A 15,283-nucleotide genomic window follows, 5' to 3' on the forward strand; every position below is an offset into this window, starting at 1 on the left:
TAGAGTCGTAGAATCATTTCAGTTGGAAGAGACCCTCAGGATCATCGGGTCCAACCATAATCCAACGCGTGTCCTGAGAACCTCATGTCCGTCTGTCCAACCCTCCAGGGATGGTGACTCCAGCACTGCCCTGGGCAGCCTGTTCCAATGCCCCATAGCCCTTTGGGGAAGAAATTGTTCCCCACATCCAACCTCAGCCTCCCCTGGCGCAACTTGAGGCCGTTTCCTCTGCTCCTGGCGCTTGTTCCTGGGGAGCAGAGCCCGACCCCCCCTGGCTCCAAGCTCCTTTCAGGCAGTTCAGAGATCAGAAGGTCTCCCCTCAGCTTCTGTTCTCCAGCTGAACCCCCAGCTCCCTCAGCCGCTCCCATCACACTTGTGCTCCACACACAGTGGTGGTTATCAGCGGATAAACACAATATCCTTTCATCTCTGGATACCGGTACGTTTCCATCAGCCTTGAGCAGCAGGTCCTGGTTCCAGGTCCCAGCACAGTCTGTCCCTGTCCCCGTGGGGCTGGCAGAGCCGGGGCCGCTGGCAGAGCCCCCAGGGCTGGAACCGCATGGGTTGCAGGTGCCTTGGCAGAACCTGCACCACGCTTGGCTCTTCTTCCCCATGCCAGCTTGGACTCTTCCTTTTTGACTCCAGTCAAACGAAAACTTTCGAGGAAAAACCAAACTCCACTTGCCTTCAGCATCACATCCAACTTTTACAGCAGGGGTAGATGTCTGGAGGTGCAAATCGTGAGTATCGCTGGCATTTTTTGCTGCTGGATTTGCTGCGAGCTGTTTATACGATTATTTTTGCAGCGGGTCTTTCAGCATTGCTCGAGCCCGCTTGGTGCAGCTCAATGCTTGCGAAATAATCCGAGTTCTCGTTTGCCAGCGTCAAGTCACCTTTAGGATGGCATGAAAGTCAATTTTCCACATGCTTGGAGAAACAGTCGTGTTACCAGCTTTACACAATGACTTATATCTGGCAAGAACTTGCAAAATAGTCTCTCTGGCTGATTGTCAAAAATTACATCATATTGGAGTAAACTGCTTTTAAATCAAACATCCATTATTCATGTATATTAACTGCTTTTCTCTAGATTTTTTTTTACTGGCTGTTTTGTGTTTGATTTACTCTTTTTCTTTCTCTCTGATTGTCTGTCTGTCTCCCTCGGCTGCTCCTTTTAAATCTTAGCTCATCTTCAAATTTATGGAGCCAGAACACTTATCTCTGTGTGCAAGTATCAATATGCTGACCTTGCATTTGTTACTAGTAAAATTTTGTTGTTGTTGTTGTTGCAGTGTTATGTGCCATATTTACAGTAGGCAATTCAATACATTTGCACTGGGAAACTGTGCCCCCGAGGCTTGTAAACTTGGAAAATATTCTTTTTCCACATCCCTTTAGAAATAAAATTCAAAATTGCCCTAGTGTGTGCCATATGTTGGGCTTAATTTGATGACTTCTGCCGCAAATGCATATGAAATACCCCTATTGCTTTTGTAGATAGTGTATCTACATTGAATTGAATGGTTTTGACCTGAGCAAAACCCAGATCCCTTTGTATTCGTGGTGGGCTTGAAATTTCATGACCCTTTCTTTTGTTGGCGATGTTTGGGTGCTTTCAGGCAATGCTGCTTCTAGTTGGAGAAGGATAAGGGGGAGAAACATCATCTGAAAATAAATGCAAATTCCGTTCCCAGTTTTCCCGCTTGTTCCTCAGCCTCTTTGAGCAACTTGGTTTTGTTTGTTCTGATCCTCTGTCTCTAAAACAACACCCACAACAACCCCCTGCAGCGCTCCAGGCTGGGCACAGAGTGGCTGGAGAGCAGTCAGGCAGAAAGGGACCTGGGGGGACTCATGGACAGGAAGCTCAACAGGAGCCAACAGTGTGCCCAGGTGGCCAAGAAGGCCAATGGTGTCCTGTCCTGTATCAAAAATAGCATGGTCGGCAGGACAAGGGCAGTGATCCTTCCCCTGTGCTCTGCATTGGGGAGGCCACACCTGGAGTATTGTGTTCAGTTCTGGGCCCCTCAGCTCAGGAAAGAGATTGAAGTGCTGGAGCGGGTCCAGAGAAGAGCAACAAGACTGGGGAAGGGACTTGAACACAAGCCCTATGGGGAGAGGCTGAGGGAGCTGGGCTTGTTTAGTCTGGAGAAGAGGAGGCTTAGAGGTGAGCTCAGCACTCTCTAGAACGACCTGAAGGGCAGTTCTAGCCAGGGGGGATTGGGCTCTTCTCCCAGGCACTCAGCAACAGGACAAGGGGGCATGGGCTTCAACTCTGCCAGGGGAAATTGAGGCTGGAGATCAGAAAGCAATTCTGTGCAGAGAGAGTGGTCAGCATTGGAATGGCTGCCCAGGGAGGTGCTGGACTCACCGGCCCTGGAGGTTTTTAGACTGAGATTGGACATGGCACTTGGTGCCATGATCTGGTAAACGGACTGGAGTTGGACCAAGGGTTGGACTTGATGATCTCTGAGGTCTTTTCTAACCCAGTCCATTCTGTGATTCTGTAAAATGATGGTTAGAAACCTCTATCTTAGATGGTTCTTTATGAGAAGGCCGTTCTTGATTGTATCCTGTGCATCATTCAGTAAGGAGGTGGATGTAGGGTTTGCGTGTGGTTTTACAGTGTACTTTTCACTGATATTTATGATGCTCCGTTCAACACTTCATCTAAATAATAACTAAATACACTATATATACAGAGTGCTTCGCCCGATTCTGAGACATAACCCAGCTTTCACCAGCTGTGCGATGCGGTAACTTGTGACAATGACAAGAAGCAGAAAGGCGATGGCGGAGGGAGAGTCGCCGTTTCACGGAGCCGCTGCCGCTGGCTTCCCGCCAGGACGGTGGGTTGAACACCCCTGCTCTTGTTGAAAGCACCACAGGCTCTTGGATAACAAGTGCTTGGGGATTTGTTGTTTTAATGTCTCATCCAAAAAAGACATCTCCGACAACGCAGGATCCCGAAGCACCTGCTGGGGTCTTGGATGCACATGGACGAGTTCCATCAACAGCATTGCCTTCCATTCCTTGGTTTTTCTTGGAAGTGTCTCAACCAGAGCACATCGCCCACACTTGACCTCGCTTAGCTGCGAGATGTAACAAAGTTCCCAGCTTCACTGTTCTGTCTACAGAGATTTTGATTGTTTGTGAATTAATTTAGTCTTCTTGGACAGCATTTAAAGAAGTTCCTGGTACCCGCTGCTCCGCCGTTTCCTCAAGTACAGTAACTTTTTCCTTTCTTCCTCTGCCCGCTCTCATCAACGCGCCAGCTTCTCAGCACATCTCGCCCAGAACAATGACCACAGGTTGAGACTGGCCCAACTTGCCCAGTAAAGAGGGAAATTAGTCTAATGCACTGCCTTAACAAAAGAGAGAGTATAAGCATGAATAATTAATACCGCTAGTCTGTGGCAATCGGATAAAATGAAGTCCCATTTGCTCAGCCTTATTAAAAGAGAGAGGGAGAGATGGTAAAGGTCGTTAAGGGACTTGTAACATGGAAAGAACCACCTCTGAGATGGATAATGTGTTTTCTAATCTCTGTGGTCTTTAACTAAACATAATGGTAAAGGTACTCTGGCTATTTCTGGCTTGTTGAATTATTAAGCATTCTGGGAGATTGCTTGGCTACCGTCCAACAACTTACGACTTTTTGGTTTGAACAATGTTAATAGGTGACGCTTTTTGTTTTGTGCGTTAGGTCCTGGTGCATCTGCGTGGGGTATTTAGTGCTTGGGAGAAGGGATGCTCGTTAGCGTGTCACCCAGGGCACTTCATTTCACACCCAAATGCTCTTGGTTCACTTACCTTCAGTTCCGTACCTATTAGGTCACTGGGCTTGGGTGTCCATTATAGGATTATAAATATCTTTAAAAGGGTAATCCCTTTGCAGTGTGCATTATAGGATTATAAACCTTCTCAAGATCTTATGCTTTATCTGCCCTTTCACATACAGGCCCTTATTTCAAGTCCCTATTGACCAGGTATTTTAATTCTTTTCCCTTGGCCTTTGTAAAGAAAATCCTGGTTGCCTTGGGATATGACAGGAGAGCTCATCAGAAGCAACTCAAAAATTGTCATCAGAATGCTTTTAAAACCCCTGTCTTCCAGAAATTATTATTCAGCCTTAAAAAAGTATTCTGAATTCCTTCTGTTTCTTTACCTGTTGGTTTGTCAGGATGAGCTTTTGAAATTCATTTGCAAGACCATAAAATTGCTCAAGACAGAAGCAGAGTTTAAAGATGGGTAAAACCTGGATACTGCAAATGGCAAAGAGAATCATTCTTCCAATGATGTGGCTAATTGGCTAGAAATACACCTGTGCGTTATAAAATTAAAACCCAAATCCAACTCAACGATCTTTAAAATAATGGAGGCTAACGTGAGAAGAGAAGGAATTAGAGGGAGTAGGAGAAGATAAGAGACAAAAGCTTTTCTTCCAGTTTTGTGTATCTGAACCTTTATTGTTTACCGATTCTCTTAGACACAAACACTTTAAATTGGTGGCCAGTTGGAGGAGAAATGCATAATTTATCAGCTGGCGCTGCCTACAGGTCTAAAATCGAGACTGCAAACAGGACAATATGTAAAACAGGGGAACCTTTAAACACTATTGTCACAAAATAGGGGAAGCAATTTTTCATTCTAGTCTTTCATGGCCATAAGTGAACTTTTAAGTATGTATCATATGTTTATGGGAGCTCTGGACATTTAGATAAATGAATAGTTTATGGATGTTCGCTTGAAGCATTAGCCCCAGGGGGGCTGGAAGAAGCACTTGGGTTCAGAACCCCAATTGGGACCTGATCCTTCATTGTTCCTAAGTTGAATTCAGTGGCTTATTGACTTTGTCTTTTGTTCAGAACTTTCCAAGGAGAAATTCAATTGCCAGGCACAGAAATTAATTTCCTTTGCTTGGAAAACTGTACAAAACACCTTTGCCAGAACGTCATTATCTCTGGGTTTGGTTCGTGAGCTGTTGGAAGCTGCGCCGCAAGTGTGAACAGGCTGTAAATTGGTCTTTACCTTGAAGACCAACGTTTTCATGCAGTTTGTAGCGACTTTTTAAAGGTGTGGAAGCTTAAATTTATTTCTTAGCAACTTCTATGTCTTAAGTCTCCGTGCAAAAGTAGAGTCTTCCTTGCTCTACAGAGCTTGGGTGAAATTGCTTTGGGTTTTTTGGTCTACAGCATGGAAAGTTGTATTTTAAAGGTATTTGAGGCAGATAGCGTCACGAAGACAAGGCTGGGAAAGGGAAAGAGTTGGGGAATTATAAATATTATAGACAACTGAGGAGGTGCTGATTCTAATAGGGAGTTGATAATATGGCTCAATAAAACCTGCCCTTTCGTTGGGTGAAATGGCAAGTGGAGGAAACCCGCAAATTCACTGCCTTTCTTTGCACTATTCCTAAAGGTTTTTAAAGCTTCGCTTCTGTTGCCTAGAGGCACCCATCACAAAATGATCCCCTCCTGCTCTCTTAATTCAGCCTTTCACATGCTTATTAAAATTGCACAGATAGGTAAATAAAAGGCCAGGCAGCATCGCTGTCGCTGGACTGGCAAATGCTTAAATAGTATGTACAGATAGCATCGTATTTATTAAGCTGCATGGGGATATAATTAGAACAGTAGAAATTAAGAAATTAACCCAATGCCGATGTTCTGTGGAAGCCATGAGGTTTTTTCCTGATGTTTTAACTCCTGTTCCTCTCTTCATGGTCATAGATTTCCTTTAAATTAAAGAAGCATCACCATGAAATTTAATAATGTTTGTAAAGTTATGTAAGACCAGGTAGTGTGCTGAGCTCCACTGAGCTTTGACCAGCACATTTTTCTATTTCTGAAAATAACCTCCTTTCCTAAATGGAAAGGCCCAAATAGATAAATTTCATCTGGCCGCGCAGGACAGAGAGTGGAGGTGATTAAAGCGATTGCTGCACCCAGCAGCGCAGGGCGAACAGACGGAAACAACTCGTCCCTCTCTTCCAGTCTCTGCTCGAGTCATCTTGGATGTTACTTAAAATAAGAGTTGTTTTTATTCCTTTCCCATCTGAGCTGTCACTTCAGATGTAAAGTAACGTTTCCCTTCATCTGTTTCCGCCGCGGGATCGGCACAGAAGCGATCAGCAGGGCCTGTCAGCGCTGAGTCAGTTCTGCTCGGCTGTTTTTTTGCTTATTTGATTGAATCTGTCTCACACAGTCCATCTGCCTAAACCTGCTACATGGTTATTGTTTGCTTTTCCTATTTTAGATATGAAAATCAATGTGGAAACTATTTGCTTTTCCATGTAAGCCTCAAAGATTTGACCGGGAGCTGTACCTGTCCGCTGCTGGTTGGCAGGAACGTCACATCCCTGCTTCTGGATGGATTCCATCCCGAAACTTGGTTTCCTCATTTCTGAGGGCGTTGTTGCCCTTCTTGATAAGGATACATCTGTATCTTGGTTGTGGATTAGCACATTGAGAAACAAGTCCTGCAAACCCTCCCCGCTCTGCTTTATGCTGCGGCAGAACGTGGTGGTTGTGCTCACGCTACATTAGCCGCTGTTTGTTCTCTTTCTGCCAGATTCTTCTTTACGACCTGGAAACAAGTCAGTGTCTGAAGAAGATGGGCAACTCCATAGGTGACTTTACGTGTGTCAACCTCCAGAACAGTCCTCCAAACATGCTCGTTTCAGGCAATAAAGACAGAAGGTAGGTACAACCAAGAGCTGTAACCCATCCCCAATTAGCTTCCTTCTTGTCCTGCTGTCCTACATCTGGACCTGCTTGAATTTGTTTCTCCTCTAATGCTTCACATGCAGCCTGCGTGAACTTCAGGATCAAAATATTAGGTAATAGTTGGATGTGGCTGCCAGTTTGCTTTGTTTCAGAAAGCTCCATGGGAAGACTTTCTTTTTAAGCCATTTGGTGGACACAGTTGGTGTACAGCCCAGCGAGACCACTTGGAATATCTTCCACTTCCCCACCACCACCCGCAAAATTAGTTTGGCATTTAAAAGCTCACTTTCTGATATTAAAAAAATAACCTAAGGGATGAATGATGTAGGATGAGATGGGTCCGGCTGCCAAATGATGTCAAGAGTGTATTTCGGAACACTGTGATGTCCCTCAGGTGACAAAAAAAAGAGACTTTCATATGAACAGATTCCAGCTTCTATTTAGCTGATTAGCAGCTTTCTCTTTAACTCCTTGGCTTGGGGAGTAGGATTTTCCCAGCACAATATCTGGTGCCAGGAACGGACGCGCTGGGAACAGCCAGCGCGAAAGGATTAAAGTGCTTAAAAAGACCCTTTGAGTCCAATTTTTAGCTTTTTCTTCTTTTTTTGTTGGCTGGTTGTTTGCGGGTTCTGATCCAGTGCACCAAAGGAGACGTGGGGTGGCGAGGAGCCAACCCCTAATGGCTCTCCCGGTCCTTCCCCCCTCCGTTGGGCAGCGGGCTGCAGGTGGTTGGTCTGGTGTGGCGGTGGGGATCAGCTTGTGAGGCGGGTATTTCCCTTTGCCAAATCCCAGACCACTGTCCCGCCAGCGCGGCAGCTTGCAAAAATGATTATTTTGTCAAACAGCTCCTTTTTTTTCCCCTTCTCCATGAATAGGTAGCGCAAGCAAACCTCGCACTTCCTCAGCAAAGAGGATAAAGGAAGTATCTGAAGTTTGAGACATGTGGTTGAATCCTTGGGAGTTTTTTTCCCCTAAAAAGTAGATAATTGATTTTCCAAAGCAACCTGGTAAAACTACCTCCAGTTTTGATCTCTTGCACAATGATGGGAGAGCAGATAAAGGTGATAACCCTTAAGTGATATTGAAATCTACTCCATACCAGAGTAAACGTTTGTGACCTTTCCCCTCCAAAAAGCTTTTCAGGTTTTCAGCTGACCTGAGTTCAAGGGGTTGCCCATCACTAAAATAGCAAGAAGCTGGAAATCAATAGTCCGGCAAATAAGTTTGGCATCAGGAGGCAAGACCATGGTGTCTCAGAGGCCGGTTCCTCGTGTGGTGCTGCACCAATGGCATCCACAGGTGGGATGGGGCTATCACCCCCATAGCCTTATTACGGAGCAAGTGTACAAAACAGGGGCCTTGAGAAGACTTATTGCTTGAGTTAAATATAGCAATTTCACCACTTATACTACTATATGCTATTCTTTTATTCGACGACATGATTTTGAGAAGTAAGACCCATAAAATACTTTGGGTAGAACCTGTAAAACCTGTCTTTCCATCAGAAAAATCTTCCTGAAGCATCGCTGGTGGATTGGGAGCTGCGCTCTGCATTGGTGGGAGATCTGGTAAGGGGGGCTGATGCACCACACACCAGCACCCAGTTTCTTGGTGGAACCTGGGGCCAGCAAGTAGCGCTGGGAAAGCAAACATATGGCAAGCCCAGTGTGTGTAATTGCTGAAGGGTGCAGATCAAAACATGTATTTCATGCTCTCCTAAAGGCAAGTGAGTGTTGTAAGGTAATCTGACAGGAGAGGCAAAGCCCGGTCACGGGAACACCTTCCTTGCGGCTGCTCGAGCTGGGATGGAGGCGACGCGCTCCCGCTGAGCCCAGCTGTTGAGGCGGGAGGTTTGGGCCATGCCAGGACCGCATTAGAGCATCCCATTAGATTTGCAAAATGCTTTTCCTTTTGTTTTTTGTTGGGGCTTTTTTTAATAAAGCACATCTAAACAACTCAAGTGCTTCCCAGAGTGTGCCAGAATGGCCACCTGCCTGAAACCTGGGCCCTCGCTAATGAAATAACCAGGACATGATCAGATCTTCGCTTCCAACTGTGCTTGCGAACAGCAGAGGCTTTGATTTCTGTGCAGAACACATGCAGGAAGACAGGGAGGGCGCTGGGTGTGAACACTTCCAAAATCCCCCATCCTTACCCAAAGCACAGCTCTAATATGGAGCCAAAGCTGCTCTCCGCTGGAGGTGGAGAAAGCCAGAAGTTCTTTCCGCCATCAGCAACCATTGTGGTGAGGTTTTCCAACGGGTGGCCGCACAACGTGTGCTCCTCGCTCCCTCCATCATGTTCTGCATGTCAGATGGATGTTGCTGTGCTGGAGTTTTGGACTGCTGCGCTGCCTTTTATTTCAGTGTGTTATTTGTAAAATCGTATGATGCAATTTCCATGTGAGAAAGGAAAAGTAGAGACTTGCAGCACCGTCAGGATCGTGGCAGGGGTACGGAATAAAGTACAGTTAATGTGTTGGAACAAGTGTGTTTTGGCCTTTTCTGGAATTAATGTGTACCTGGTGGTTTTATTCTTGATAGCCATAAGCTGGGAGGAACTTTCTCTGGCTTCTTTTCAAATCTGAGATCAGTATTTTCCCTTTACTTTTGTTTTCACTCGCTGCATTTTTCTGTAATTCACTCATGTACTTTGCTTTACCTTGACATAAAAGGATCAAAAACCATACTCCTTGGTGATATGTACTGGATTTAAAACTTAACACCATTACCTTTAGCTGGTTTTGTGGACTTGGTGCAGTGCTTGAAATCTAAGCTCTTTTTCTACAGTTCTGCTTCATTAAACATAGCCTGGTTTTTGATCCATTTCTCTTTAAAATGCCTTGACTGAGCGATCGATGATCTCTGGAACATCTGACATACCTAAAAACTGCCCACAGTCACTGGTTGCGTTTTTGAAGTCTTTTCAGAAGAGATACTGGTTGCTGGGTGCTTGTGGATAGATTTGTTTCAATATTGGTGAATAACTCAAGCATATAAACCTATGATTTCCTTGACTGGTCTCTTGAATTGCTCATGTTTAGTCTCTTTGTCAGTCTTTGTAATAGTAATTCTCTCCTTGATCCTCAATGTTATTACCCCTAGGCCATAGTGGCCATGAGTCCAGTATCCAGGGGTAGGACGTGTTAGCAGTGGCCCCAAAACACTGTCCTTTATACCTCACAGCACCGCTGATGGCTGGGGAGGCAGAGAGAGAAGAGCCGTCTCCAAATTTCACTTGCAGTTTATACCACCTTGAACATAATAAAGAGACGGAGACATCCTGTATGGTGTGAAAACTCTGCCTCAAAAAAACCTTCCGTAATAGACATCAGTGTGAATATTTGGTGGTGAAACAGCGTCAACCCTCTTGAATTTCTGTCCTGGTGGTGGCCGTGGGGCTGCTGGTGTCCCACATTGTCATAACCCCACAAGTACTGATGCTCTTGGTGCCCCCAGACTGCAGATCCACAGCTGCTTTATCTGTTCCTCATTGTCTTTCCCTTAGGGTCAGGGTGTTTGATCTCCGCAGAAGCGAGTCCTTGTGCTCCCTCTACGCCCACCAGTTAGGGGTGTCCGTGGTGCAGATGGACGACTGGAAGATCGTCAGCGGAGGGGAAGAGGGCTTGGTGTGCGTCTGGGACCAGCGCATGGGCACCAAGCTCTGGGAAATGCACGCCAGGTAATTTTACCCTTTTGGGGTCTTATTCCGAAGGTGTTGATTTGGTCTGGCTGACTGGAGGGACATGGGAATGGGATGATCCACCACCAAAATGATAACGCTCCCATGGCTAAAGCTTCTGAGAGTTCTGTTCGTTTTCCTGTGATTTGGGAACAGATTGCCTCCCCACCTGGAGTCCTGTGCCTGGTTCTTTGTGTGCCCTTTAGCTGCCGTACCTTTTTACTCATTACTTGAAAAAAGCGCTTCGGTTGGCCTAAGGGAGCGTAGAAATGCTTTCCCCTGGATTTTCCATTAGTACCTTCTCCCTGACCCATCCCCAACCAGTATTTACTTTATCAAACCTTGGATTTTAAATGCCACGCTACTGGCTGCTGTCTTTGTAGCAGCTGGTTCTGGCGTTCTCCATTCGCTGTATCCTCACACGATACCTGCGTTTCTGTTCAGCTCGCGCTCGCGTTCCCTGCGCGGTGACGGGCAAAGCCGGGCTGGTACTGACACTCACTGAAATACCGTAATACCAGTTTGTGAAGGGGTTTCGTTAGAAGGAGATATGTTGTTGAATTAGTCAGGCCCAAAGGAATCTCAAGGCCACTTCAAGAAGCTGAGAACAGAATCTGCTGTGAGAAAGAGGGGCGTTTCTTCATTAACAGGGCCTCAGCATGGCGTGAGTCGTCAGACCTATCATCGGTGGGGCTCCAGCGTGTGGACTGCCCATGATACTCACTTTAGCGAATCCATGCTTGGAGCGTGGATTCGTGATTAGAGAATAGTTGCGTATATAAGGAGACATGTTTCTGTAATAAATGGCTTTGGCGTGATTCACATTGAATCGGAGTGCTGAGTCCTTTATCGTTCCAACACCAGTTTGTTCTGAAAGCATGAGCAGTACAGCACTGAAAGCACAAACAGCGATCGGTATCCTGGAGTTGCAGAGAACTGTTGGTTGCTACAGCCAAATTATGATTTCAAGGGAAAATTCCCAGGGAGTCAGCTTTGAATGAATGAAGGATTTAGCCCCTTGTAAGTCTGAGTGATACACTTAATAAAATGATGAGATAAATCCTGATTTTTTTCTTAATGCATTTTCCCCAAAGAGAAGCTAGATGAGGCATTTACAGTCAGAGAAGTTCAAGTTGGATTTGGCATTGATTAATAGCAAGTATCTCCTTCTCTTTTGACCCTGTGAATTATAAAGCCTGTTGTGATGTGGCTGATGCATTAAGGACAATATTGCATTGATTACCTCCTGGAGCAGCACTAATGAGCGTGCCAAGGAGGAGAGCAGGTCTGCGGAGCTTTGGGGGTGTGCTAAAAGTGAAATCATTAGATTAAGCGTTTAAAATACTGTTTAATCTATATGGGAATCAGGAGGGATCACTTCAATCAAAAAGGCCTCCAGAGATAAGGTGTGCGTGGTGTTATCCGTGCCCACATGTTGTGGATGGAAAGCAAGGGTCAGAAAACAAGGGAGGTGACAGGAGACACGTTAGGGTCACGGAGATGAGCTGTCGTAATCTGAGAAGATGAGTTACTGCTACTTGAGCAGTAAATCCTGTTAACATGGTTCAGCGTTAGTGTATTTACCAGTGAGAGGAAAAGAAAAGAAGAACAGACCCACATCTCCTACAGCTTATGTGCTGCCAATTTTCTGGCCTCCACGTGTGTTCTGGTAACAGCCCACTAGATGGGGATAAAAGCTCCAGATATCTGCTCCACGCAGGGGAACAGCCAAAGGTGCACGTTCCCAGTCTCTGACCATAGAGAGGCCGCTGATTTAATTTATTTCTTCTTTAATCCAGAGCTATTCCTTTCCTGCAGTTACTCTGTAGGAGTCCAACGCAGGTGGCATCTCACCCAGTGCTGTGGGTTGTTTTTCAGGCATCCAGTCCGCCACGTGTGGTTTAATTCCCACAGCCTCATCACAGCAAACATCCCTAATGAGAAAAGTCCCCGGGGCGGCAGCATCACGGACGACGACCTTACCGCGCACCGCAAGTGAGTGAGCCCGCTCCGAAGGGCGGGATTTTTGGCGCTGTGAAGATCTGCTCTGTTATATATTTTTAAATGGCACCTGAGTCATGATCCAGAGCAGTAATAGAGAAGGTATAGCATCTAAAAGATTAAAAAAGGTTAAACAAAAGGCTTTCAAAACCATCAATGGATTGGCTCTTTATTTTCTTCTGAGCACCAAAAAAATCATTTCTTTTTCAGCATGGTGCTATAAATGGCACTGAAGCCAGAGAGGGAACACAGCCCTTTCCTTGCTGTAATTATTAGTAGTGATATCTCCTCCTAAAGGAAAACCGCTGGTGTTTAAACTCCAAGTTGTGGTATTTGCATCTCAGATGGCTGTTAGCATTTCTAATTGAACTATCAGACTACAATGTACTCATCTCCCCTTCCTGAACAGGCTAGAGATGTCTCAGCTGATGACAGTCACATCTCTGCAGCGCTAAAGTGAACGATTCACTGTTGCTTTCATTTCCAGGGCCCGATGGGATCCCTGAAAGGAGGCAGGAGGGAGCTTTTTCTGTTCAAACTGCGCAGACAGCCCTAGCGTGGAAGGCTTTTTATATTCAGCTTCTGAAGCGTCAAATTTTGATCCTTTATGGCAATCTCTAACTTTGTTAGTGCCCCCCGTTGAAATATATAATTAAGGTAAAATGTTGTGCCCTGGTTGTGTTTCATACAGGCACCGAGGGATCATTTACGCCTACGACTTCTCGGTGGACCAGCTGGCTGTGGAGAGCGTCATTCCGATTTGCCGCTCGTCCTACGACGAAGTGACTGGTTACAGCTACAACGTTGGCCTCGCCGTTCCCTACGATAACATTTAGGGACCTCGCTTCGCTTGGCTCCTGTGGTCCAGCCCCTCTGCCAAGTACCTGACCAGCGGCAACAAGAAGCTCTGCAAGGGACGAGCACCAAAAAGATGGCGTTAGCTGCAGGCACGTCAAATGGGCTGAGCGTTTGCCAAAAACATGGGGACGTGAACCAGAACGGAGAGGACGGCTGCCCTCAGCACAGCGCTGAGATAGGTTGCTGCGCAAATGTTCAGAAGTCCGCTGTGGTGGAACGGAGAGGCTGAAGAGAGAAAGGGAACAGCACGTTTCAGTGCCAATGGAAACGTTCTTCCTGCTGCTCGTGGGACAAATGCTGCTGGTCCCATCTTGGCCGAGGACACGGTCAGGAAGCGAGAGCCCCGAGTGGCAAAATGCTGAAGCGATGGGAGCACGTCGAGGAGCTCATGCCTGTTCTGAGAGGGGAAAAAACCACTAAGGACTTGGAAACAGCATCTCGCTGAGCCGCATGTTTGAAACTTCTTTCCTTCTAATGAGCTGCTCATTCTTCTTTTCCTTGGATCAGGATGTGTCTAGGAACAGGACCAAGAGGGTTGGGAGAGGAGAGGGGGATGGAGAGAGGGAAGCTTGGCCTCGGCCAGGCTGGACGCATGGAAGCTCAGCAGACCACATGGATCAAAATGATTTTTAAATAAATTATTTTTTTAATTCTCTAAAATTCCAGATTAAATGTTTTCTAATTGTACATGTATGTGTGTTTGTGACTTTTTTTGTCCGTAAGTCTTATAGGCTGAACTACCCCCTGTGCACTGAAACAAAAGGCTGGTATGTCTCAGGCTGGTTGTCAGGTGTGTTTTTGCTGGATCATCGTGCCCTTTCATGGCACCAGGAGGTTTCCCCAGGTGGCTGGGACTTGAGTTTCTGACACTGTCCTCGCTTTGGAGCTGGGAATTGATCATATAGGCGTCACGAAGCAGAAAATGAAACCCAGGTTGCACTGACCAAGGTAGAGCCAGTTTGACGAACGAGAGCTTGAGTCCTGCACAGGTATGTTTTACTGCTTTAAAACTCTTGTGCTTCGCCCTTGTAAACTTACTGGTGCAAGCCAAAGCCACATAAATCAAGTTTAAATTGAGGTTAAGTTTTAACTTAACACCTTTTTGCTGGCTTAATGGAATCAGTTGAGGAGTGCAGTGTGGAGCAGGAGAGCTTCATGCTGCCCTCCTGCTTGGGGAGACGCGTTTCACAGCTCTTCGTTGGCTTTGGCTCTGGGGTGTTTCCATGACTCCTCGGCAACTTTCACCTTGAACAAGAAGTTCAGGGGGCAAAGATCTGTCTGACCAATAAATTGTATCTTTTTATAAAGCTTTGCTTGTCTTTTCTTTCATTCTCTGGCCTCCCAAGAAGCCAGCTCCCTCCCTTCATTCCTGGAAGAGCAAGAAGTGTCATGGATATGCAGTATGGACAAGAGCTCAGCTGAAAACTGTCGAACAAATAATAGTTTCTGTAGCACAAATGATTTTGTGGGTTGCTCCAGGCCTGTGGCTTCTACTGTGACCGAACACAGAGAACTTCTGTCACAGTTCTCTGTGCTGTGACCTGCTGCTCTGTCTCAATAACACCCTTGGCTTGTTCCACCTGTCACTCTCCACATCTCACCCCGTTATCTCAGGGCAGCTTTGTTCTTTCTTCACCTCCTTGCAGCAAGTAGCAGATCAGTTTGTCTTGTGCCCACCTCTGCCATTCCCCTGTGCTGCCCCCGGGTCATTTCTTCACCCCGGGGGTCATGGAGCTGCCAGAAAACGGTGATTTGCAGCACCCACGTTTATAGAGATGTTCACTTTTTTATGTGGGGAAGACTCACATCGATCCATTGGGGACCACACATCAACCCATCCAGATCCCAGCAGGCATCACCTCCAACGAAGAAAGAAATTGTCCCCACAGCCACCGTTTGGTTGCTCATGGTCTGGATGCGGCTCCTCGGGTGGGTTGGAGGGTGGTCCTTTTGGTCTGTTTTTCCTGTCACCAGAATTCATTTAGGAAGGTTGTACCACAGCAGAAGATTGTGTATGT

General features: G+C 46.2%; 1 protein-coding gene across 2 annotated transcripts in view; it reads left to right on the forward strand.

Annotated features, from left to right (window-relative positions):
* The window catches only part of FBXW8 (F-box and WD repeat domain containing 8), a 53,383-nt gene extending 39,431 nt beyond the window's left edge, over positions 1 to 13,952 (forward strand). Inside the window, exons 8-11 of one of the 2 annotated variants that reach the window (XM_065851288.2) lie at positions 6,571 to 6,698; positions 10,233 to 10,406; positions 12,285 to 12,401; positions 13,099 to 13,952. In XM_065851288.2, the coding sequence (XP_065707360.2) occupies positions 6,571 to 6,698; positions 10,233 to 10,406; positions 12,285 to 12,401; positions 13,099 to 13,243 (564 nt within the window). In that variant the 3' untranslated portion in view covers positions 13,244 to 13,952. The other variant, XM_065851289.2, reaches the window with a different exon arrangement.
* The last annotated feature ends 1,331 nt before the right edge of the window (positions 13,953 to 15,283 follow it).

Source organism: Patagioenas fasciata, chromosome 17, assembly GCF_037038585.1.
Source record: "Patagioenas fasciata isolate bPatFas1 chromosome 17, bPatFas1.hap1, whole genome shotgun sequence".
NCBI lineage: Eukaryota > Metazoa > Chordata > Aves > Columbiformes > Columbidae > Patagioenas > Patagioenas fasciata.